This window comes from Thalassophryne amazonica, chromosome 11, assembly GCF_902500255.1.
Source record: "Thalassophryne amazonica chromosome 11, fThaAma1.1, whole genome shotgun sequence".
NCBI lineage: Eukaryota > Metazoa > Chordata > Actinopteri > Batrachoidiformes > Batrachoididae > Thalassophryne > Thalassophryne amazonica.
This window is the reverse complement of record NC_047113.1, coordinates 35846152-35873449: the sequence shown is the minus strand read 5'-3', so window position 1 is coordinate 35873449 and position 27298 is coordinate 35846152. Positions and strand designations below refer to the sequence as shown.

The following is a 27298-nucleotide window of genomic DNA, read 5'->3' as shown; positions in this document are numbered from 1 at the left end:
GGAGGCCAATGTTAGTTTTTTTTAATTGGTCTATTATCTGTTTCTTGTTTTAGTATGTGGTGTTTTTATCAGGGGTTAATTTGTTGTTTTTGTGGATTATAGCACTGTCAGTGGTCTGGTGGAGTTGAAATACAGGCTGTCTGGAGCATAGTTGGACCCAGGTGACTTTATGTTTGTCTGTTGGTCTTTCTTTTTTATTTCTTTTGGTTTCACCTCCCAGGGTTTGATGGGACGGTCCTCTGGGGGGTGATGGGGGGGGTAATTGGGTTGTTTTTTTCTTTTTTTCTTTTTTTCTTTGTTTTTATTGTTCCCTGTCTTCTCCTCTGGCCCCAGCCGTGTGAGCTGTATGTTGTCGGTGTTGTTGGGGTGGTGCAGTTTGGTTGTGCTGGGCGTTTCCCAGGTAACCTCTGCATCTGGGAGGGGGGGGGGGTTCGGGGTGTTTTTTTTTGTTGATTCCCTGTTCCACCTCCGGAATCAGCGCACCTTTGAGCCGTAAGCCATCGGCGTAGCTGAGGTTTGGGGCAGTGGAATATACCCGCAGCTGGTGGCTGGTTTAAAAGTCGGAGGGGTGGCGCCGTCTTGTGCCGTACGCCATTACCGCTGTTCCACTCCTCCCGGTTGACTTTTGGGGTATAGTCGTGGTTGGTGACACTGGACGTACTTCCAGTTTCCACTGTGCCGAGGGGGTGGGGTTGGGGTTGTTGTTTTGTTTGTATGTTTTTTTTTTCCCCCAGTTTCCACCCTCAGGGTGTGACTGTGGTGTCCTCTGGGGGGGAAAGGGCTGTGGGTCCATCTAGCTGTAGACAGCCGGGGCTGGGTCTGTTAGTCATGAGGGGGGGCGTCTCCTGGGGTTTGATGGAACGGTCCTCTGGGAGGCGCTGGGAGTCCCCGTGGGTGACTTTGGATCCCAGAGGGACCTCGGCTGTGGTTATTACTCCTGGAGCTGGCGGGATGTCCTCTGGGGGGTGTTGGTCCCTACATGTTGTCCGGGGGGGGGGGGGGGGGGGGGGGGTGTTAAAGTTTTTTTTTTTTGCAAGCTTAAGTTTGGGTTGTTTTTCTCTTCTCCTCTTCCCGGGGTTTGATGGGACGGTCCTCTGGGGAGGGGGGGGGGGGTTGGTATGGTTGTTTGTGTTTGTCTTTTCTTTTTTTGTTTTATGACTAAGCAGACTTTAACACACAGTCGGAAGAAGGCTGAGTGCACAGGTTCAAGAACTCCTGGCCAAAAATATGTAAAGTGAACAACTAAAGTAAGAGTCGACAGGAATGAACGCAAAGATGCAGTCAGAGGTGGAGACTCTAACAGGTTTGCTAAATGAAACAGAGGGCAAGACCATTAAAGTCAACAAAGGATATCTCTGCACTGGAGTGTCAGCTGCGGAGCAGTCTACTGCAGACAGGCTCAGGGTGAGAAAGGATGAGCTCCAGGATGAGAGTGATAGTCTCGGCACAAAGTTCCCTGTTGACAGAGAAGAGGCGGCTGGAAGCGTGCATTATCCAGCTGAAGGAAGAACTAGAGAAGCTCAACATTGAGATGATCAATGACTGCATGAAGAAATTAACATTGCAGGTGGAGCAGCTGATGATGGAGCTGTCGTCAGAGCACAGTAACGCACAGCTCCAGGAGACGGGCCTTTCCCACCTGGATCGTCAGCACGAGGAGCTGAAACTGAAGCTGCAGGAGGTGTTTTTTGTTCCCAGTCAACATTCCAGCCATGGTCCCTGGAGGGGGGCTTTGTTTTTTCTGGCCCAGGTCCGTGTGGTCGCCGGGAGGCTTCCCGTGAGGGTGGGGTACTGTTGTGGGCTGGGGTGTTTGGCTGGCTTGGTTTCTGTTTTCTGTTTCTCCCAACAGGTGGTATGCATTCAGGACTGAGTGGCTGAGCATTAGGACCTCACCCTGAACACCTGAGGCTTGTTATCACATGCAGGTCATCAGGACTCACAGCTGTGGTGTATTTTGTCTTGATCAGAGATTGCTGCATTTAAACCTTGAATGCACAGTGTGTGATTGCCAGAGACTTGACCTTGTGAGCAGACGTGTGAGATCGACGTCAGGAGAACAATCTCACCATCACGGACGCAGAGACCGCTCCAGTTTGACGCCACAGTCTGTGAAGGAGGATTGGGTGAGGTCTCACGCTCTTCAGCACACTTCCTGAGGTAATTTGGTTTTGGTGACTTTTATGAGTAATGACAGTGGATTTGGTGTCCCTCACACCTTGTGTTAGTGAGCTGTCATGTTATGCTAATTGTCTAATCAGCTTCTGCTGCAGTGGAGATTTGAACTGAGTTGTTCCATGCCTGCAGGGTGAGAAGCTGATGTATAGATTTAAGCCAGGAAGTGTTTGCTGATTGCGTGCACCTTTGAGTTGTGTCTCTCTGTGTGGAGTTGGACTCACCTCCATGTTTTCTTTCTTCACAGACTTGGTTTGTCGCGGCCACCTGGGGGGTGTTGGCGGGGTCCCTGGGTCCGAACTGCTGTGGCTCCGGACCGTTTGCGCTGTTGCGAGCGCGCCGTGTTTCCACCTCACCAGACCGCGGACGTTTTAGTTGTTTAGCACGTCACTCACTGTTATGTTTATTAAATTCTGTTATCCTTTGAACCGTGCTCTGCTTATTTTATGCTGGGTCCTGTCAAACGCTGGGTCGGTGCTCCAACCGCGTCCGAAACATAACAAAAAGTCCTTGATTCCAAATGCTATTCGCTGTCTCAATGCACATTTGTAAATTTTTTAGTTGTACTGTTGTTGTGTTTGTTTGAGTTTGTAATTACTGCTGCAAACAAATTGCCCCACGGGGACAATAAAGAAACCTTGAACCTTGACCCATATATACGAGGGCTGTCAATAAAGTTACGGTCCTTTTTATTTTTTTCAAAAACTATATGGATTTCATTCATATGTTTTTACGTCAGACATGCTTGAACCCTCGTGCGCATGCGTGAGTTTTTCCACGCCTGTCGGTGACGTCATTCGCCTGTGAGCACTCCTTGTGGGAGGAGTCGTCCAGCCCCTCGTCGGAATTCCTTTGTCTGAGAAGTTGCTGAGAGACTGGCGCTTTGTTTGATCAAAATTTTTTCTAAACCTGTGAGACACATCGAAGTGGACACGGTTGGAAAAATTAAGCTGGTTTTCAGTGAAAATTTTAACGGCTGATGAGAGATTTTGAGGTGATTCTGTCGCTTTAAGGACTTTTCACGGTGCGAGACATCGCTCAGCGCTCTCAGGCGGCGTCGTCAGCCTGTTCAAGCTGAAAACCTCCACATTTCAGGCTCTATTGATCCAGGACGTCGTGAGAGAACAGAGAAGTTTCAGAAGAAGTCGGTTTCAGCATTTTATCCGGATATTCCACTGTTAAAGGAGATTTTTTTAATGAAAGACGTGCGGACAGGTCCGCGCGTCGGGACGCAGCCGCCGCGACGCTCCGCCACAGGAAAAACACCTCTGTTGAAAGCCTTAAGGACAAGTTGGAACATGTCCTGCCTGTTAAACAATTTCTCATATACTCACTCCACTGAAAGCCATCAAAAGCCGCCTGGATTTTACAAATGGTTATCAACACGGAGGTGTTTTTCCTGTGCCGCCGCACCGCGTCGGGACCCGTCCGCATGTCTTTCATTAAAAAAATCTCCTTTAACAGTGGAATATCCGGATAAAATGCTGAAACGACTTCTTCTGAAACTTATCTTTTCTCTCACGATGTCCTGGATCAATAGAGCCTGAAATGTGGAGGTTTTCAGCTTGAACAGTCTGATGACGCCGCCTGAGAGCGCTGCACGATGTCTCGCACCGTGAAAAGTCCTTAAAGCGACAGAATCACCTCAAAATCTCTCATCAGCTGTTAAAATTTTCACTGAAAACCAGCTTAATTTTTCGAACCCTGTCCACTTCGATGTGTCTCACAGGTTTAGAAAAAATTTTGATCAAACAATGCGCCAGTCTCTCAGCAACTTCTCAGACAAAGGAATTCCGACGAGGGGCTGGATGACTCCTCCCACAAGGAGTGCTCACAGGCGAATGACGTCACTGACAGGCGTGGAAAAACTCACGCATGCGCACGAGGGTTCAAGCATGTCTGACGTAAAAACATATGAATGAAATCCATATAGTTTTTGAAAAAAATTAAAAGGACCGTTACTTTATTGACAGCCCTCGTATATATATATATATATATATATATATATATATATATATATATATACACTCAACAAAAATATAAACGCAACACTTTTGGTTTTGCTCCCATTTTGTATGAGATGAACTCAAAGATCTAAAACTTTTTCCACATACACAATATCACCATTTCCCTCAAATATTGTTCACAAACCAGTCTAAATCTGTGATAGTGAGCACTTCTCCTTTGCTGAGAGAATCCATCCCACCTCACAGGTGTGCCATACCAAGATGCTGATTAGACACCATGATTAGTGCAGAGGTGTGCCTTAGACTGCCCACAATAAAAGGCCACTCTGAAAGGTGCAGTTTTGTTTTATTGGGGGGGATACCAGGCAGTATCTGGTGTGACCACCATTTGCCTCATGCAGTGCAACACATCTCCTTCGCATAGAGTTGATTAGGTTGTCAATTGTGGCCTGTGGAATGTTGGTCCACTCCTCTTCAATGGCTGTGCGAAGTTGCTGGATATTGGCAGGAACTGGTACACGCTGTCGTATACGCCGGTCCAGAGCATCCCAAACATGCTCAATGGGTGACATGTCCGGTGAGTATGCCGGCCATGCAAGAACTGGGACATTTTTAGCTTCCAAGAATTGTGTACAGATCCTTGCAACATGGGGCCGTGCATTATGCTGCTGTACATGAGGTGATGTTCTTGGATGTATGGCACAACAATGGGCCTCAGGATCTCGTCACGGTATCTCTGTGCATTCAAAATGCCATCAATAAAATGCACCTGTGTTCTTCGACCTGCCCATACCATAACCCCACTGCCACCATGGGCCACTCGATCCACAACATTGACATCAGACATCACCCACATGGCGCCACACACACTGTCTGCCATCTGCCCTGGACAGTGTGAACCGGGATTCATCCGTGAAGAGAACACCTCTCCAACGTGCCAAACGCCAGCGAATGTGAGCATTTGCCCACTCAAGTCGGTTACGACGACGAACTGGGGTCAGGTCGAGACCCTGATGAGGACGACGAGCATACAGATGAGCTTCCCTGAGACGGTTTCTGACAGTTTGTGCAGAAATTCTTTCGTTATGCAAACCGATTGTTTCAGCAGCTGTCCGAGTGGCTGGTCTCAGACGATCTTGGAGGTGAACATGCTGGATGTGGAGGTCCTGGGCTGTTGTGGTTACACGTGGTCTGCGGTTGTGAGGTTGGTTGGATGTACTGCCAAATTCTCTGAAACGCCTTTGGAGACGGCTTATGGTAGAGAAATGAACATTCATTACACGAGCAACAGCTCTGGTTGACATTCCTGCTGTCAGCATGCCAATTGCACGCTCTCTCAAATCTTGCGACATCTGTGGCATTGTGCTGTGTGATAAAACTGCACCTTTCAGAGTGGCCTTTTATTGTGGGCAGTCTAAGGCACACCTGTGCACTAATCATGGTGTCTAATCAGCATCTTGATATGGCACACCTGTGAGGTGGGATGGATTATCTCAGCAAAGGAGAAGTGCTCACTATCACAGATTTAGACTGGTTTGTGAACAATATTTGAGGGAAATGGTGATATTGTGTATGTGGAAAAAGTTTTAGATCTTTGAGTTCATCTCATACAAAATGGGAGCAAAACCAAAGTGTTGCGTTTATATTTTTGTTGAGTGTATATATACGAGGTCTATTAGAAAACTAACCGGCAGTTTATAAAAAAAAACAAACTATATGGATTTGAATCACGTGCGGTTACACCAGACATGCTTGAACCCTCGTGCGCATGCGTGAGTTTTTTCACACATGTCGGTGACGTCATTCGCCTGTGGGCAGGTTTTGAGTGAGCACTGGTCCAGCCCTCTCGGCTGAAATCCTTTGTCTGAGACGCTGCTGGAGACGGCGCGCGTTGCTTTATCAAAATTTTTTCAGGACCTGTGAGGGATATCCAAGTGGACACTATTCGAGAAATTCAGCTGGTTTTCGGTGAAAAGTTTAAAGGCTGATGAGAGATTGTGGAGTTTCTTTCGCTTTAAGGACAGCTCACAAAGCGGATCGGCGCGGCGCGGTCGGAGGTGGCGTCCGTCTGGCTGTTTCGAGCTGAAAACATCCTAATTTAAGGCTCTGTTCACCCAGGTCGTCGTCAGAGAACAGAGAAGTTTCAGAAGAAGTCGGCATGAGGAGTTTATGCGGACATTCCACTGTTAAAGGAGATTTTGTAATGAAAGAACGTGCGGGCAAATTCGCCGAGTCAGTTCTGTGACGACGCCGCAAATCCGTCTGTGCCGCGACAGGAAAAACACCTCCGTGTTGAAAACCATTTGTAAAATTCAGGCAGCTTTTGATGGCTTTCAACAAGTGAGTATCTGAGAAATTGTTTAACAGCTGGGAATTGTGAAAAGACACGGACATCAGCACTTTTTCGGCAAATTGACACAGACGTGCAGAGGAATTCCGCGCGCCGCGGCGGTGCCGCATGGCGCAAAGCAACGCCGTGATGAAGCCTCACGGGACATGTTCTGGCATGTCCAGGCACATCCACAATTTCTCGGATAATCACTCGATGGAAAAACCACCGACAGCTGTCTGAACGCCATCTCAAAGCTGTCCTGTGAGACCAAAACGGAGGTGGTTTTGTCTCGCTCCAGTAGCGAATCCATCGTGACGCTAAGCCTCCCCTCGGCTTTCCATGACAAAATCTCTTGTTAAAAGTGAAATCTGCTGGAAAACGGTTGATGTCCAGCTGTTGTGATAACCAGAGAAATGGCACACGATGGTCACGGATCCAGACAGCCATCCGTTTAGAAATGAAATGGTCGTTCAGCCTGTCGATGGCAGCTTCGGAGCGCGGCGCACCCCACAGCTGCTGGGGGCCATCCTTAAAGCGACAGTAACACTCCTTATTCTCTACCAAGCCCGTAACATTTTCACCGAAAGCCAGATAAATTTTTCTAATGGTTTCCAGCTGCCAGTCTCTAACAGTTTCTGAAAACATTCTGATGGAAAAAAAGCCCAAATCATTCCGCCATTTCCTGACAATGAAAATTCGACGAGGGGGCTGGACCACTCTTCACTCAAAGCCTGCTCACAGGCGAATGACACAACCGACAGGTGTGGAAAAACTCACGCATGCGCACGAGGGTTCAAGCTTGTCTGACGCAATCACACGTGATTCAAATCCATATGGTTTTTGAAAAAAATAATAAGGTCAGATACTTTTCTAATAGACCTCGTATAGTGTCAAATAACAATAAAGTTGCCTCAAGGTGCTTCACACACATAAGATCTAGCCTTACCAACCCCTAGAGCAAACAAGGTGACAGTGGTAAGGAAACACTGCCTCTGATGATTTGAGGAAGAAATGTCAAGCAGACCAGACTCAAAGGGGCAACCCTCTGCTTGGGCCATGCTATCAACACAACAGACAATACAGGAATTTATGCAGGAAATTTTGAGAGTCCATGCTGGTGCACAAGATGGGAGGCCTGTAGAAGAAAAACACCCACTCCCATCTCTGGATGGAGCCACACCTTAAACAGAGAGAAAAAAAACAGAATCTGGTGGCAGAAAGACAACAAATATAGTATAATTTATCAGTATTTAGCAACAAGAAAAACAGAAGAAATACTAAGGTGATCGCCGGTCACTAGCCCTAAGCTTCACTAAAAGACCCAGACTTTAGATAAAGTTGAGGCTGTGGCCTGCTCTCTTTACTATTAAAATTAATTTAAAAGGGTAGAAAGCATAGTAACATACTATGCCAGTTTGCTAGCCATACAAAAGGGAAAATAAGTGCTTCTTAAGTCTGGATTTCAAAGTTTCTACAGAATCTGACTGTTTTATTGATGCCGGGAGATCATTCCACAAAGTAGGTGCATGATAAGAGAAAACTCTGTGACCCACAGACTTTTGATTCACCCTAGGGACACAAAGTAGTCCTGCACCCTGAGAACGCAAAGCCCAGGCCGGTATGTAAAGTTTAATTAGGTTAGCTGAGTAGGGAGGTGCCAGTCCGTGAACAATTTTATAGGCTAGTAGCAGAACCTTAAAATCTGACTGTTTCTTGATTGTTTCATTTGTTCCTGTTGAGACTGCAAGCTGAGGCGTTTGCAGCAGGAGAAGTGCAACCCAGTCTCACGGATTGCTGTGATTCAGCAGCATGAAATATACATTAATCGATTGGTTTGTCATATTGTCACAGAAAGTGCAAAATTTTCATCATGGGAGCACAAATTCATTCTAATTCATTCCATGATGGCTGCACTTAATTAAAAGTGCAGTGGGGGTGGGGGGTGGTTATGGTTATGGTTAGGGGAAGGAGTAGGGTTAGGTTATGGTTAAGGTTAGGATTGGGGGAAGGAATAGGGTTAGTAATAGTGAGTTAAAAAAAACCCTGTCACAAAAATTTGAATCATTTTGTGACGGGAGGATGAAAAAAAAAAAGTGAGACTGGGCTGAGAAGTGACACACAGCTGCTTTGGGCTTCTCACTGCTTTGCAAACTTTGATATTTCCAAGTTCCAAAAGTTCCATATGCCATTCATTAAATGTCCAACTACCATCATGAAATTTGTGTTGATTATGCTTGATTTTTAAACGGATCCAAAAACAGTCAATAAGACGGGAAGCATAGACATTGATAAAAGCTAGTACTGTTGCTAGGTGGTTCAAAGTTCAGTGTCCACACCACAGCTGTCCCACTGAGATCAGTAAGTCTGGACATGAAAGTTTCTACAGATGATTAATGATGCTGAGAGATCATTCCACAAAGCAGGTGCATGATAAGAGAAAGCTCTTTGACCCGCTGACTTTTTATTCACTCTAGGGACACAAAGTAGCCTTTCACCCTGAGAACGCAGAGCCCGGGCCGGTACATTGGGCTTAAGTAGGTCAACAAAGTAGGGAGGGGCTAGTCCATGAAAGGGGCTTTAGAGACACCATCTCCATGCTATAAGCTAAAGGCCCCTTCACACATAGTGTGAATATGTACAACTCCAGGGCGACACCTGTCAGAGCAGCTGGTATGAGCGCACCATGAAACATCACGCCAACGGGCAGGCGCGCACGATGCGGGTGCAACGGTTCATTCAGTGATATGTGGTTACACATCATGCAGCTGGAAAAAATAAGTAATAATGAATAAAATAATGAATTAAAAAAAAAAAAAAATACATGCTGCGACAGTTTCGTGCACACAGAAACACAGCAGCTTTTACCCAGCAGCTGTGTGATGTGGTTACACATCACGCAGCTGAAGAAACAATAAGAAAATAAATACGTCAACCACGGGATTCAAACCCGCACCTTCCAAAAGCTCTGATTGTCAGTCAGAAACTTTACCAAGTGCTGAAAACTGCCTCATATCAGGAACCACATGGACGTATGAAAAAATAAAAATGACGCACCATATAAAAACATAACATTGTATTAAATCCCTCTTATCAAGCAGGGCAATACAAATATGATCCGTCTGTTCCTCTGTAGATGACCCATAGTCACTCACATACAGTCATGAAATAACATGAATGAGAAGCACTTTGCTCATCTCATTCATGTCCACATCTGCTGGTGGCGTCCAGCCGGCCCGCACATGTGTCCTGCTGACATGCGTGTCTTGTGGATGGCGCGCCACAGGACACCACATTATGTGGCACAGAGCTCACGTGGGTGATGTGACAGTGAGATCGCCAGCTGCGTGTTATGATCTGACGGTCCGTTTCAACCTGGGGGCAGCCTGTCCATGTGTGCTTGCTGTAGCCCGTCGCCACAGTGATATATGTTTTTATTTTTGTCCACTTGATGACAGCAAGCAGACACACGCCCATCACAGTGGTCAGTTGTTAGTCCATGCATGTCCAAACACAGTACTGTCCAGCTGGGATATCCAGAATGACAGATCCCCACAGCCACTTCTGTCGGCGGCCACACCTCCTCTCAGTTCAGCGCACACACCAAAGCCACACCCGTGGGGCACTTAGACATGACAGTGATTGTCTGCAGTCTGTTGTAGTGCCAAGAGTGCGAATGGCCACACATTTTCTAAGTGCCATGCGAGTGGTGTTAGCTGTTCATGCCGCGACAGGGATCAATGGATTCACACAGCGCACACTTTGTCTTTCAGCCGCTTTGGAAGAAGCTACGAAATTACACGGAGTGCATACGATTCATGCTTCATGTGCCCTTAATGTGCAATTCAACCAAATTTGCACTGTGTGAAGGGGCCCTAAGGTGTGTCTCTATGATGATTCTGTGCAATCACTTTAACTTAAGTAATATATCTGAAGATTCATTGATACGAAAGAAACCGTGTGTGTGTGCTGTTGTCCAGTTAGTGACCATAGCAAATGGGCTAAAAATAAGTTGCAGGACTCAACAATGTGAACAACAAACAATAACCTCTGAATGAATTTTTTTGTATGCTGCAAGAATTTCAACATGCGGTAAGTGATTTGCATTTCATTTTGAAAATTTAAAAAAAGTGTGTTATGTCCTGCGTGAAAGCACATCTACTGTCTCACCTGCTGCTGTCTTTGACATCCTTGTTGTGCATGCACACCGTGTTCTGCAATCAGGCCTTACGAAACTTTCAAAAGATCAAAAGCACAGAACGTGTCTCTGTGCTTTTTGTATCTTACTAAAGTGAGTCACTGAGCGGGAGCAGCTTAACTAGGTGTCTATTAATGAGGAATAATAGACTGAGAAATGTCAAATTAAAAAAACATTTTGTTGCCACAGAATGCTGCGTTTCTCATAGCTCCTGGAGCAGTGATTAAAAGAATTAAAAGCTATACTGAAAGCAAAATCTTCTTCCTCTGATCTAACCCATAAGCTGACACACTGTGTTAAAATCTAAGCATTATAGTCATCTAAAATAATGACCCGTCACGTTGATTCAGTTCATTTACTTGAAAAGTGTGCCAGCTGTGAATTGTTAATCAGCCAGGCAGCTTAATAAGCTAGCGCTGCCTTAACCATCAGACATATATCTCCATATATCACTGCACTGAATCATTAGTGCAAAGATGGACAGGTGCGACTCAGCTTGTATATACAACTACTCTATTTTCCAGATTCTAAATCCCGTTTATATGTATATACACTGAACAAAAATATAAATGCAACACTGCTTTTGCTTCGTGTTTTTCATGAGCTAAATTCAAAGATCAAAACATTTTCTAGACACACAAAAAACCTATTTCTTTCAAATATTGTTCACTAATCTGTCTAAACCTGTGTTAGTGAGCACTTCTTTGCTGAGATAATGCTGACTTCAGAAATGTCCACCACAGCTGTTGCCCGTGAATTGAATGTTCATTTTCTACCAAAAGCTGTCTCCAAAAGTCCATCCATCCATCCATCCATCCATTTTCTTCCGCTTTATTAGGAGTTGGGTCGCGGGGGCAGCAGCTCAAGCAAAGCCGCCCAGACCTCCCGATCCACACACACCTCCCCCAGCTCCTCCAGGGGAACCCCAAGGCATTCCCAAGCCAGCCGAGAGCTATAATCCCTCCAGCGTGTCCTGGGTCTTCCTCCTCCCAATGGGACGTGCCCGGAACACCTCTCCAGCGAGGCGTCCAGGGGGCATCCGGAAAAGATACCCGAGCCACCTCAACTGACTCCTTTCGACGTGGAGGAGCAGCGGCTCGACTCCGAGCTCCTCCCGAGTGACCGAGCTCCTCATCCTATCTCTAAGGGAGCGCCCAGCCACCCTGCGGAGGAAACTCATCTCGGCCGCTTGTACCCGCGATCTTGTTCTTTCGGTCATGAGCCAAATCTCATGACCATAGTTGAGGATCGGAACGGAGATCGAACGGTAAATTGAGAGCTTTACCCCCCTACTCAGCTCTCTCTTCACCACGACGGTCCGATACAGCGACCGCATCACTGCAGACGCTGCACCAATCCGTCTATCGATCTCACGCGCCAATCTCAAAAGTCTCTCCAAAATCTCTCCAAAAGTCAATTCAGAGAATTTGACAGTACAGTACAGGACAGACAGGCCTCACAACCGCACACTATGTCTAACCACACCAGCCCAGGACCTCCACAGCCAACATGATCACCTCCAAGACTGTGTGAGATCAGCCACCCGGACAGCTGCTGCAACAATCGGTTTTCAGAACCAAAGAATTTCTGCACAAAGTGTCAGAAACATCTCAGGGAAGCTCATCTGCATGCTCGTCATCCTCATGTGGGTCTCGACCTGACTGTAGTTCATCGTTGTAACTGGCTTGAGTGGGAAAATGCTCACATTCGATGGCGTCTGGCACATTGGAGAGGTGTTCTCTTCACGTTTGAGTTCCCGTTTTCACTGTTCAGGGCAGATGGAAGACAACATGTGGACATTGTATGGGTGAGTGATTTTCTGATGTCAACATTGTGAATTGAGTGGCCCATGGTGGCGGTGAGGTTATGGTATAGGCATGAGTATTTTATGGACAATGAACACAGGTGGATTTTATTAATAGCATTTTGAATGCACAGAGATACTCTGGCGAGCTCCTGAGGCCCATTGTTGTGCCGTTCATCCACGGCCATCACTTCATGTTGCAGCATGATAATGCACGGCCCCCTATTGCAAGGATCTGTACACAATTCCTGGAGGCTAAAAACATCCCAGTTATTGCATGGCCAGCATACTCACCAGACATGTCACCCATTGAGCATTTTTGGGATGTGAGATCAACTGCTACAAGTGTCTCAGACAGCTGAAGATAGATGATGATAAGAAACAGGAGGAGGAAATATCATGAAAGATCAAGTATACCATCAACAGATAGAGGAAGTGATTGGCATCAAAAACTCCTACCAGTGGCTAGAAAAGGTTGGACTAAAGCAGATTATGGCAGCACATGAACAAGCCCTAAGCACCAGAAACATAGAGGCAAGCGTCTACCACACCTGAAAGGACCCAAGTTGCAAGCTGTGCAAATGCGCCCCAGAGACAGTCCAGCACATAGTGGCAGGATGCAAAATGCAATGTGGGACAACCTACACTGAGAGGCACAACTAAGTGTTAGGAATTGTGTACATCTGTGCCACATACAGATTAGAAGTCTGCAAGTCCTGAGGGAGAACAACGGGGCTAACAAATCACAACTGTGGTCTTCTTTCCCTTGTCAACCACCACTATGTCTGGTTGGCACCACGTCTCTCGGTACTAAGGTCACCCATTTTTCTAGTACTCTGTTTGCTGCACAGGGAAACTCGAGCAAAATACTTTATGCTGGGTTGTGTACAAGTGCGACTGTGAGAAAATGCATATCCTTAAAAACAAGAAAGTGTGGCTTAACATAATATGCAAAATGTGTCATTGATCTGTGCCAATTAAGAAACCTAAATCTTTTCCAACAGCTGAAAATTATTTTAATGTTATAAACTAAGATAACTTGTTTCTACAAATTACGCATGTTGTTTAATGTTTACCCTGCTATTCTATTTTTTATAAACTATAGTGTAAAGTTTAAGGAACCCTCTGGTTTTAGACATTATAAGGATATGCTTCAAACTCACAGCACAGTTGCATGTTATGATAAATATCGATATTGATCGAAAGGGGAAAAAAAAAATCATGATCAAAATGACTGCCATTTCACCAAGCCCTACTTTAACATGTACGTGTTTATAATATTTAAAACTGTTATCTTTAACCTTTTGTCTGCTAACATATGTCACCGTTCACAATGAAGTATTTGCACTGTGCAGCCTTCATGGAGTTGATATTAAAATGCTTTTTTTCGTGCAACCTGTATGGAACTTGTTATCCTAAGGAAAACAAAAAGCCGCTCAGCATCCCAAATTTGCCAAGGGTATGCAAGGAATCTATCGTAGTTGGCAGTTCTACAAGCAAGCAGAAGACATACATGCTACCAGATGAGGAACAGAAAGTGACATGAGTGTACTGGAGTGTGAATTTGTCATTTCGCACACAGCTGCATGTGTATAATCACACAATCTGACGGTTACATTTAAAACACAGGAATTACAGAGTAGAAGGCCTTCACAGGATTATCACTGAATATGCACTGCTGAAGTGCTGAAGTGTGCATGAGAGGCACCAAGTGAAGGATAGGACAGTGGGAGCCGCAGACTGACCTCTGGAGTGATAGTCTGCCGCCGTGCTGCTGATTGGCCTTTTCTTTATGGCTGAAGAACGATACACCACGTGCGTCCTTCCGCCTCCTCCCTTCTCCTCCTGGATCTTGCCATCACCCTTCTCTATGGGCTCAATAAAAAACTCCTCTTGCTCCGTTCTGATCACACCAGCCTGAAATAGAGAGAGAAGGATTGAGCGTGTGGAAAATTAATTAGAGGGCATTAATGCCTAGACACGAACTCTGACATCATGTTAATGCATGCTAGGCCCTTATCAAACCACTGCAGCTCCCCTTCTTTTCTGTCCTTCCTTTTCATTCTGTTTTGCAGGGGGGCTCTAACAATTTCAAGAAATAAATACTTGGTTTCGGCTAAAAAATAATGAAAAAAAAAATAGATGTGGAGGGAACAGTAGACTCCTCCTGGGGCTCAACAGAGGCTCTGAGTGACACCTGGCACCAACATAACAGCAGGAGATGAAACTATCCCACTCCCATCCAGGACTAACGCATTTTGTCAGGCAATTCCGAATGTTCAGCCTGCAGGCACGCCTGCAAATGCACATCAGTGTATACAAGCTCAAATTCACAGGGAGTGACATGCATGTCCCCTTAAAGAGATGAAAAGAAGAAAAGAAGCACACATTGACAATTCATGTGTGCAAAAACAAAAAAATAAATATAAATGTTGCACGCAAACACAGAGAAAGCAAGTACAGGGAAAATTGCCCGTCACTCTCTTTTATTCCATCTGTCTGTTTAAGATAACGGTAATTACCAAAGCAATGCACTGCTGTAGAGGGAATCCAACGGGGGGAACCCGCAGAGAGGATACGGAGAAGAGGAGTGCAAATTAAAGAGCAATAAATGAAGATGAGGAAAGACATTGATATGATCAAGGCTCCTCCACTTTTCCCTTGACTGTGAAGCGATGATGGTCGTGTTGAGGAGTGGAAAGTGAACATTTATTATGAAATAAATCAAAAAAATATTCTCTGCACTAGCGAGGAATGTGTGATGAAAAGTTATGTGTGGACTCAACTGAAAGAAAGTCAAGTTGGAAATCCCCCCTCGGAGCATAATGACCTGCCACAAATGCCCTGACTACATTATCCTATTAAATGAGTGGGAGTATATATATATATATATATATATATATATATATATATATATATATATATATATATATTAGGGTGGTTCAAAAAAATAAAAGTTGGAAATTCATTACTCTCACCCCTTCATTTTATGTTGCTTTGGGGAAAAAAAAAAAGCCTGCCAAATATTTTTGTCATACATTAATATTTAGAGGTAGCACATCATAGCTGAAGGTTGTAAATATATCAATTATCGCTGCCCGAGTGCCCGTGCAATAGGTTATCCATTATCCAGTATCTAATCACAACACTTATAAAGAGGATAGAAGTTAACCACCTGAGTGTAACTAAAGTATAATTTTATATTCAATTTAAAACTATACCTGGGTTTAAATATTTCTCACAAACAACATACTTTCAAAAATGTTATTTTAGGCTACAAGCTGAAAATTTTGCTTCAATTCACAGCTTCTTTTCTTTCAGATCTTTGGTGATGGTGAATCTAACATGAGATAAATGTAAAAAGAGACACTTGCTGACTTAACATGCTTAACCATTAACTGGAAACTTCAGTAAAACATGTCAGCTACTAGAAGTAGAACATTTGTATACCTTATTGGTTCCATAGACTGAAATAAAGGGAAACAAATTGCCCTCAAATGGGCAAATACTCAAGGTATTTTTCTTCAAACACACTGATTTGAAGAAAACTGTCCATGATGCTGCTGTGACCTCTATAGACATGGCAATTCCTTTTTGGGAGAGAGCTAGAATCCCACTGAGGGCAAAGCAGCCATCTGATCACAAAGTTAGAAAAGGTGTTCGGAAAATGGAAAACATTGAAAAAGACCAAGAATCGCAATACAGACAAGCAGAAGAAAGATGAAACAGTGTTTTGTGAATCTTTGGAGGACTTGTTTGACATGGCACATCAGGATGTCCTAACAATGATAAAGTTTGAAGATGACAGACAGTTCCTACTTGCTCAGCGAGAGAAAGGTAGAGGATGCATGACAGGCATCGATAAAATACAAACTGCCAAAGAACAAAGAGCAGAAAAAAAGGAAAGCTGCAGAAGCAAAATACAAAGAGAAACTGGAGGAGCCTGGACCATCTAATGTCTCACTACCTGACACTGTCTCCAGCCAGAGTGAAGAGAACACAGAAAGTCCAGATGAAGAATTTGTTATGCCAGTGCCACAAAAAGCCAGTAAAATTAAAGCTGTTGTAACACCAGGACTTGCAGCAGCATTGGATAGGACCAAAACAACAGACAGAAGTGCCACCTATATTCTGACTGAAACGGCAGCAAGTCTTGGTCATGATGCAAGCAACTTAAATATCATTATCATGTAAAGGATGTTCTCTTATGTTACACAGCTGTATAATTGGTTCTTGTGCTGATTCATACATTTTTGAATATTAAGTACTGCAAGGCATAAAGAATATTATTGTTTGGAGCTAGATCAAAATATATGTGGAAATATATAAAGCATAGACTTATTTAAATTTATCAATAATGAAACAGTATTTCATCAATAAAATGAAAATGCAATGTTTGATTGTTACAAAATCTTCGCTATCCCAGTATGTAGGTATTGTAGGAGCATGATACATGTACGAGAAGAACTGCATCTCACAATTCATGTTTTAGTGTTAACTATTTTATGGGATATGAAAAGATTTGATTTTCCAATGTATTGCCATAATTTCTGTCCTTACATATCAATATTAAACTGACAGAAATCATTTGGAAATATCTGGAAATGACCATACTATATGACTTATTGCGAGCAAAATCTTTAAGGGCTGTGAGTTTTATGAAATTGTACATGATGTGTTTTTATGTTAGGTACAACAAATTTAGAGGGTGAGACTTGAAGTTTTTTGAAAAAAAAACTGACCATTTTTATGGACCACCCTAATACATATATATCACTTTTAAGCTGCAGTCTGATTTAATACTGATGTTATAGCTTTATAAAAGGGATAGAACATTAAATGAATCACGCTTTAAGCCTCACAGCATATGTCAGATATTGAGATGAACATAAAATTTTTGCACTGGAGGTTAGTTTGGGAGCATCCACTTGTGTGAACTTGAATGCTGCCAAATCCGCCACCACATAGAACTGCACTGGGAGTCCTGAAAGCTCAAGACACAGCTGCAGTCTGTCAGACATGTATAACCAGGTATATTGCGCATTTGTGAATCCATTGTGTCTTCTAAAACTTTGCCTAGATGCAGAAGGGATGTGAAAACACCTTTCTCTAACTGCTTCAGCATCCCTTTGTTCAAAACAGATCGTTTTCACGAATGTTCCCAACTGGAACTGGTCTATACTGAGCAGCATGTCGTGATGCTGCATGGTTGACTCGGAGCAGAATTCAGCTAAGTGTAAAGGCACCTTGACACTTGCATGAATTTGATCCCTGCACTGGCACGCACTGGCACATCAAAAACTGTTGTGAACTGTGCATGAGCTGTGCGCAGCTGCGTGCCAGTGCACAAAGAAAATTTTGAAATATTCAAAACTTCTGGCACGCATTAATTTTGTGAACTAGTTGTGAACATTGTGCAACCTATTTAAAAACACTGTGTGTCAATGCATGTCATTGTGCGCAGTGCATCTCAATGATTATGAGATGTTACATCTTTGATAAACATACTTTGACAGATACATTATCTAACTCATAAGAAAGAATGAACATGCAACTGTTTTACCAATCCATTACAATGTGTATATAATAAATAATGACCTTTGAGACAAGATTCCAAATGCGTTCTCCACGGCACGACACACACGAGACAACCCGTTGCTGTAGATAATTTCTCTGTGACTGTCGGAGCAATGAGGGAATGGTTTCATCAGCCAAGTTCTAAGAGCGGGACAAAGCATGGCATCCAGTGGGACGTCCAGTGGGACAAAGCAGGACACAGTGGCACAACGAACTGCATGGCAGTGCAGGGATCAATTTCGTGGAAGTGTCAAGGTGCCTTAAGATTTGCGTTAGTGTCTTGGTCTCACAGCCAACCTCAAAGACTGTGTTCTCTGAAACATGAATGTCACTAACAGTAAGTTATCTCAAAGTGTTTGATACTCTGACCAATTGCACGCACACACACACACACACACACACACACACACACACACACACACACACACACACACACACACACACACACACACACACACACACACACACACACACACACACACACACACCACACACACACACACACACCCCAGATGGCTGAATCCAAGAAAACACTGAAAGCCTGGATTTTATTCTTGATGCAGGACAGGCACAAAGCCAGACACTCCTCACTTGATTTATCAATAGCTCCAGCCAGGTCATTCAGTAATTCCACAAAGATCACAGCATCATCTGCAAAGTCAAGGTCAGTGAACCTTTCCACTCTGTTAAAGGCACCCATGTCACTACACTCCACAACCCTAGTCAACACCCAGTCTATGCAAGCACGAAAGACATTTGAGACAAGAGCACATCCCTGATAATCCCTGACAAACCAAAGTGTTCACAGTGAAGAAGTAAAGGTCCTTTCACATTGCACGTGTTATTTGCATATTTTGACGTCGCCCCACCCACATGCTACCTTGAGCCAAATTGTGCTCTAAATATTTTCTGTTTTTTGCAACAATACATTCTTGTGGCTAGCTTCATTCAAATTCAGCAAACCGTGATTTAGAAAACCTGCCTGAACGTGACATGGAAAAGTTGCAAAGTGTGTGTGTGTGCAAGTGTGAGAGAAAGACTAAAATTCTGGGGTCTGTAATAGGATATGTGGTATTTTGGTGATAAATGGACTGCATTTATATGGCGTTTTTCCATTTGGATCACAAGCTCAAAGCTTATGACTCGCACTCACCCATTCACACAGACACACACACACCAATGGTTGCTGACCGGGAGCAACTAGGGGATTAAGGACTCTCCCCAAGAGCCCTTAGTGATTTTCCGGTATGGCTGGGTTTTGAACCAAGGATCCTCTGGTCTGAAGCCCAACGCTTAACAACTAGACCATCATCTCCCCTATTTGATTTGGTTAACCTCTTAAACCCTAGAGTCCCCAAATTTGGGGACTTGCCCTGTTTTGGAACATCTGAACACTCATAACTAACCAATGCTGACACCAACATACACTTTTTATACATCAAAATGTCAAGCGAAGTCTCCTCTACAAAAGTATCCACTTCAATCACATATCAACTAACCACAGCTGAAACGCCAAGCAAATAAAGACATAAATCAAATTTCATTTTTTTTTGCATCCACGGCATCCCCTAGGACCTGTCTTTTAGCTGATCAAAACCTTTGCATTTTTGACCTGTATGGGTATGTGATTTTGGTGAAATAGGTTCTAGGGCTTAAGGGGTTAATTAAATATTAGGAGGCATTACATTATGGCTTTTATTACCATTTTAAAATGCATTGATTTTTATTTTTAATCTGTTTCATGTTTCTGACCGGCTTCCGGCTTGCCAGGTCTGACCGGAGGAAGCCGGTCAGACCTGGCAGGCCCAAACATATTGTGAGGATCTGCTGGGAACGACTGGCGGAACCCTCTGTCAGGGAGGTCTTCAACTCCCACCTCCGGGAGAGCTTTTCCCAGATCCCGGGGGAGGTTGGAGACATGGAGTCCGAGTGGACCATGTTCTCACCTCCATTGTTGATGCAGCTGCTCGTAGCTGTAGTCGCAAGGTCTCTGGTGCCTGTCGCGGCGGCAATCCCCGAACCCGGTGGTGGACACCGGAAGTAAGGGATGCCGTCAAGCTGAAGAAGGAGTCCTACTTATCTTTGTTGGTAGGTGGGACCCCAGAGGCAGCTGACAGGTACTGGCAGGCCAAGCGTGCCGCAGCCCATGTGGTCGCAGAGGCAAAAACTCGGGTCTGGGAGGAGTTCGGGGAGGCTATGGAGGAGAACTATCGGTCGGCCTCGAAGAAGAGATTCTGGTAAACCGTCCGACGTCTCAGGAGCCGGAAGCAGCTCTCCACCGGCACTGTTTACGGTGCGGGTGGGGAGCTGTTGACCCTGACTGGGGATGTTGTTGGGCGGTGGAAGGAGTACTTCGAGGATCTCCTCAATCCCAACGTCACATCTTCCGAAGAGGAAGCAGAGACTGGGGACCCAGAGACGGACTCATCCATTACCCAGGGAGAAGTCACAGAGGTGGTTAGAAAGCTCCTCGGTGGCAAGGCTCTTGGGGTGGATGAAATCCGTCCTGAGTACCTTAAGTCTCTGGATGTTGTGGGACTGTCTTGGCTGACATACCTCTGCAACATCGCGTGCCAATCGGGGACAGTGCCTCTGGATTGGCAGACCGGGGTGGTGGTCCCTCTGTTAAGAAGGGGGACCGGAGGGTGTGTTCCAACTATAGGGGATCACACTCCTCAGCCTCCCCGGTAAGGTCTATTCCAGAGTACTGGAGAGGAGAATTCGACCGATGGTCGAATCTCGGATTCAGGAGGAGCAGTGTGATTTTTGTTCTGGTCGCAGCACACTGGACCAGCTCTACACGCTCCATCGGGTGCTCGAGGGTTCATGGGAGTTCACCCAACCAGTCCACATGTGTTTTGTGGATCTGGAGAAGGCATTCAACCGTGTCCCTCGGGGCACCCTGTGGGGAGTGCTCTGGGAGTACGGGGTCCGGGGTCCTTTGCTAAGGGCTATGCGGTCCCTGTACGACCACAGCAGGAGCTTGGTTCGCATTGCCGGTAGTAAGTCAAACCTGTTTCCAGTGCATGTTGGCCTCCGCCAGGGCTGCCCTTTGTCACCGGTTCTGTTCATTATTTTTATGGACAGAATTTCTAGGCACAGCCAGGGTGTAGAGGGGGTCTGGTTTGGGAACCACAGAATCTTATCTCTGCTGTTTGCGGACGATGTGGTTCTGTTGGCTTCGTCAAATCAGGACCTTCAGCGTGCACTGGGGTGGTTTTCAGCCGAGTGTGAGGCGACCGGGATGAGGATCAGCACCTCCAAGTCTGAGGCCATGGTTCTCAACCGGAAAAAGGTGCTTTGCCCTCTTCAGGTCGGTGGAGTGTCCTTGCCTCAAGTGGAGGAGTTTAAGTATCTCGGGGTCTTGTTCACGAGTGAGGGATGGATGGAATGTGAGATCGATAGATGGATCGGTGCAGCATCTGCAGTGATGCGGTCGCTGTATCGGACCGTCGTGGTGAAGAGAGAGCTGAGTAGGGGGGCAAAGCTCTCGATTTACCGATCGATCTACGTTCTGATCCTCACCTACGGTCAAGAGATTTGGCTCATGACCGAACGAACGAGATTGCGGGTACAAGCGGCCGAGATGAGATTCCTCCGCAGGGTGGCTGGGCGCTCCTTTAGAGATAGGGTGAGGAGCTCGGTCACTCGGGAGGAGCTCGGAGTCGAGCCGCTGCTCCTCCAGATCGAAAGGAGTCAGTTGAGGTGGCTCGGGTATCTTTTCTGGATGCTCCCTGGACGCCTCGCTGGAGAGGTGTTCTGGGCACGTCCCATTGGGAGGAGGCCCTGGGGAAGACCCAGGACACGCTGGAAGGATTACATCTCTCGGCTGGCTTGGGAACGCCTTGGGGTTCCCCCGGAGGAGCTGGGGGAGGTGTGTGTGGATCGGGAGGTCTGGGCAGCTTTGCTTGAGCTGCTGCCCCCGCGACCCGACTCCAGATACAGCGGAAGAAAATGGATGGATGGATGGATGGATGGATGTTTCATGTTTCTTATATTTTAAGAAATATAATTCCTCACTTGTCCCACATAAGGAACATTTCAACATTTGCCGTGCAGAGAACCTTCAAAAACTTCCAGTGATGGAGCTGAACACCAAAACCTGAAGCCCAGACAGAAGAAGAGAACATTTCTGCTCTTCAAAATGTGAGATAATTGGCTTCAAAAACTTAAGAGGTCCAAGCTGCAGAGGAGACCTTAATTTGGTTAAATGTCCTGAGAGTCCAGCTCACCTGTCGTCTCTGAAAATCAACAGCTGCTGCTACGCTTCTAAATAAAACAAAGGCTCTTTAAAGAGCAACTATTTTGTTATTTGAAAAAGCTGTTTCCTTTTATATTTTAACATTAAATGAATGAATCATTAAACATGCCCATGAAGTCGAGGTTCAGTCAAAAAGACATCTGCAGAGGTAAAAGAAGCCCCGCCCCTATTGTGCATAAGTTCAAAGCCTTCACAATCACTAGAATAGCCAAATTCATATTTTAGAATTTACTATGTCCTGATTACAGCATTAAAAGTAATCACATAGTCAATGAGGATGTAATTAAATGTTGAAATTACAAAAATAAAATGATTTCATGATGACGTTTATGTCACATTGAGAAATCCTAATTAAAAGACACACTGCATTCATTGTTACATGATCTCCTGCTGTGTTTACAATGAATACTTATTTACGGTGTTTATTTTTCCTGGTTGAAATGCATATATGAACGAATGAATCTACCAGACTTAAAAATGTACAAGTTACTTTTCATACTATTTTATTTGTCAACAAATAAATGTTCATGGTTCCTTGTACTGTCAAAAAAGAAATCAACTCATGTGAAACAACAGGTAAGTTATGATTTTAATTTACAGATGAACAAAGATTTCTAAAGAATCTTTTTTGTTTACTTAAAACTATATTAATTACAAATTTTCTGATGAAAGATTTTTTACTTCAAAATGTATAGTAATCAGAAATTAAATTTGAGGTAAAATAAATAAAAAATAAAAAACTTTTGTAAGGATTTTCTTCAGAAAACTGCAGTTTTGCGATGCATTTCTACACTGTGTCCTCTGCCACAAAAAAAACAAAAAACAAAAACAAAAACAACTGTCCTCTTCCATGTTTTGGCCTGATGCCTCGTTTCTATTGGACAGCATGAAGCTATGTCACAGTGTGCAGCAATTAAAGCTGGACTGGGTTGAACTTTTACCGTGGCAGCCTGACGACAAGCGGCAATGCGCACTCCTGGTGGCGCGTTGTGCTAGCTCGAGACTTCTTATTGAAAATAATGGCTTTTAGAGTGATGCGTGACGTGTGTAATGCCCTGAATGCGTGCACTGTGAAAGGTCCATAAGAGCCAAACCAAACTACATCACGGTTGCACCTGTGTTCAGCGAACACTCCTGTCCAAATGAACAGACTATGACACACCTTTTCTATTCTCAGAAAAAATCTGTATCCATAATGCATCTGTGCAGCACAGGATCATCAGCATTAGGGCCCTGTCCCACTGGGGAGAGGATTAATTGCGCATGAATTGAGCACAGAAATTGCGGGCGTTCGTTGTCGTCCGCAACAAAAATGGCCAAAAATGACAAATGTCCCAGTATGAATTACGGATATATTAATAATATAGAGCGAATATATGATGAACAATCACGGTTATATAACGCATGTTACGGATCCGACACATGGAGATTATCACGGCAGTATTACGGGTGTATTATGAATGCATCGCGCACGTGTTGCACGTGCACGGCATCTGCACTGTGGTCATAAAATAAGCGCACTCGGGCCGTCGGCATCACTATTCACACCAACAATACAGGCTCTGGAGCAGTTGATCACAGAGTGTTGTCATGCGAGGGTTAACTGTTCATGAGTTTGGGGAGCGGGAGGGGGGAAGCTGCTCGGGGTGTGAGACAGTGTTTTTCTTCTTTTTTTTTTTTTTTTGAGAGTGTCACAGAAAACAGACTGCAGCGTGAGTTGTGGCTATAACAGCAACTCTTCCTTTTGTTGGTGTTAAATAAAAGTCGGGGATTGCAGCAGCTAGGATTTACACAGCCGGACCAGCACTGACTGACAGGTATGTCGCTTTCTGCCACATATAGTACTTTGGGTTTACGTGACGTGTTTGTTTTGCATTCACAGATTGTCCGCAAATAAGCTGCAAAGCAGATGTAACAAAAACACTTTATTCGTGGCCAATTTGTATGCATTCGCTACAACATATTTTAGTTTGTGATGTGGACATGATGGGCACGATGTATATCTGTTTTACACACTGTCCCGGTCCACTGCCAAGCCGCAAATCCCTGTCAGGTGCGGATATCAGCAGTTAACGGCAGATATACAGCACACAGAGTGAGTATGTATTGTGTATGAATTGAGTATATATGGAGTATGTAAGGCGGATGTCATCAGCATTCAGATTTTTGAACAGCTCAAAAATCCTGGCTGCGGACATGCGTGCCTCTGCGGATGATCACGGGCGTGTTTGGATGACGGCTGACTCATACAGGCATGTTACACGGATATTGCGGATGTTTGGTGAATATGGGCCAATTTTGTGCGCAATCCATGCGCAAATCCTCCTAAACGCCAGTGGGACAAGGGCCCTTACAATCAGAATTCTGATTGTAAGAAATACAGCAAATATGAGGATAAGATTGACGAAAACGCTTCCACTTTAGCAACTCATTCTTGTGCGGATATAAGTGTATATACTCCCAATTAAATCCTTTGAGCCAGAAAGAAAATTGAGAATAAGAACTTTCATGCTCCATCAATATCTCCAAGAGGCTGATTTTAAAGGAAATTGATAATAAGAGAAGTGGCCCTTCAAATAAAAAGGTTGTTTCTCCTGCTTTCTTCTTGTGTTCTTCCATTCTGCTCTCTCTATCTGTCTCTGTCTCTGTGTCTCTCTCTCTCCCCCTCCTTTGTTTTCTCCCTGTCAGTCTCAAGCTTTGGTCCCGGAAGGATGTCGACAAGCCGCTGACCTGCCCTTTCTCTCCCTTCCTTACCCATTTTCCCCCCTCTTTTACTCTCCACCTCTCTCTCATCCTTCCATTTCTCAGAGCTGTGGTGCAGCATGATGATCTGAGCTGACGGATCTGCGATGGTGCATGTGCTCTCGCTCCAGAATACCAAGCAGTGAGGAGGGGAGAGCTGTGTCATAGAAAAAAAAATGACATGTGGAGCTGGGAGACATGGTTGGATCGATCAGACAAGGCATAGTTGGGGGTGAGGGGTTAGAGGGAGAGGAAGGTGTGAGGGAGCTGAAGAACTAGACACTGAAAAACCAATGTGAATAAACCATCAAAGCATCTGCACACATTCCCATGGCAAGGAGCATTGTGTGATTCTCCTCTACAGCAGGAGTAGCCAAATCTGAGCTGAAGGCATTATGGGTGGACTTGTCCAAACATTTTGTCTAGAACAACTGAAAAAGCTTTCCAAACACCTGGAGTAAAATGGACTGCATTTATATAGCGCTTTTCCATCTGCATCAGACGCTCAAAGCGCTTTACAATTATGCCTCACATTCACCCCGATGTCAGGGTGCTGCCATACAAGGCGCTCACTACACACCGGGAGCAATAGGGGATTAAAGGCCTTGCCAAGGACCCTGAGTGATTTTCCAGTCAGGCGAGGATTTGAACCCATGATCTTCTGGACTCAAGCCCAACACCTTAACCACTAGACCATCACCTCCCCATGACCAGTTTCAAAAAGCAGCACAGGTTGGAGGAATCAGAGTGCCTGGGTTTACAACTGTCGGGGATCAAGACTAAGATCTGGGCTTTTAATGGCTTCCTGGACTCAGCCATCAGAAGTGTACCTGTATGTGGTGAAAGTGTTGAACTTGCAGACACATTCACTTATCTCAGGAGTGACATTCAAGACTCTAGTTCCTTGACCTTTGAGATCAGAAGACACCTGGGAAGAACTTAGGAAGTCATGAGGTTGCTGGACAGAAGTGCTTAATGATGCAGATATCTTTGCAGAGAATGAAGGTCCAAGTCTTCAGGGTCTTGGTACTGCCTGTCTTACTATAGGGTTGTGAGACTTAGACAATAACCAGTGGCCTAAGGCAAGGACTGGATGTCTTTGGTCCTCTGTCTCTTTGGAGGATCCTTGGGTACCACTGGAATGACTTTATGTCAAACGAGCAGTAACTTACAGAGACTAAGATGAGGAATATCACTTGCATTGTGACATAGTATCAGTGTCAACACTTTGGCTATGCAGACCGTTTCACTATGCAAGATCCAGCACATAGGTTCCTGAGTGCTGAGGAAGGTCATGGGATGTTTACGTTTCACCTGGCTACAGTAGATAGATGGTTATTTTAGAGATGTAGGGATGGACCAGCTGTATGCCTGTGTTTTTGGCATCCAGGACTCAAGGCGATTTTGAGGTGTCATGGATGCAGCAAAGATCGGCACCAATGCATGCTCCCATACTTGACTGGAAAGGTTGGCCTAAGGCAGTGTTACAGATTAAACAATGATCAACTACAATTGCAGAGGTCTGTAGAGGTCTCTTGGATCAACTTCAGACTGACTGAAAAATAAGATGTGTGTCATGAACGGTCTCAGGCCTTAGGGCCCCTTCACACATAGTACGAATGTGGTCGAACTGTGCATGAAGTGTGCATGAAGCAGGAATCGTATGCAACATGTGTAAAATCATAGCTGCCTCCAACGCCTCATACACCTGTTGCTACAACTATTTATTACTACAGCTATTATTATTATTATTATTATTTTGTCGTGGTGGATCACTTTCATTGTGTCCAGATGCTGCTGAGTCTGGCTGTGGTAAAGGCTGCCCTAAACGAAACACTATGACTCGTTAAACTTTTAAACCTCTGGTTGCTCCGATCAGGTCCGCTGATTTGATCAGACCTGATCGATCAGGGCGTTTGATGATCTCACCGACATGCAGCGAGTACGCGTTTATTTTAAAGAGTCACAGCTCTTTTCAGGTTTGATCAGACCTGATCGATCAGGGCGTTTGATGAGTGCACCGACATGCAGCGAGTGCGCGTTTATTTTAAAGTCACAGGTTTGATCAGACACAGGGAGAGAGAGAGAGAGAGACAGAGAGAAAGTAAGGGAGAGCGCGCGCGCGCGAGAGAGAGGGTGAGCGACCAACATGCTGTTTCTGTTGTGTTTCTGGATTTCTGGTTTGAGGTTTGATTCCCTGTTCTGATCACACACAGGTGCTGTGGGCTGTGTGATCATGTTTTCAGCT

At 44.9% G+C, this 27298-nt stretch overlaps 1 protein-coding gene across 2 annotated transcripts in view; it reads right to left on the bottom strand.

Annotated features, from left to right (window-relative positions):
- Positions 1-27298, bottom strand: part of LOC117519913 (A disintegrin and metalloproteinase with thrombospondin motifs 2-like) — a 549951-nt gene that overhangs the window by 274948 nt on the left and 247705 nt on the right. For both annotated transcript variants that reach the window (XM_034181185.1, XM_034181186.1), the window contains exon 3: positions 14216-14387. In XM_034181185.1, coding sequence (XP_034037076.1) covers positions 14216-14387 — 172 coding nt within the window. The remainder of the gene's footprint in view (positions 1-14215; positions 14388-27298) is intronic.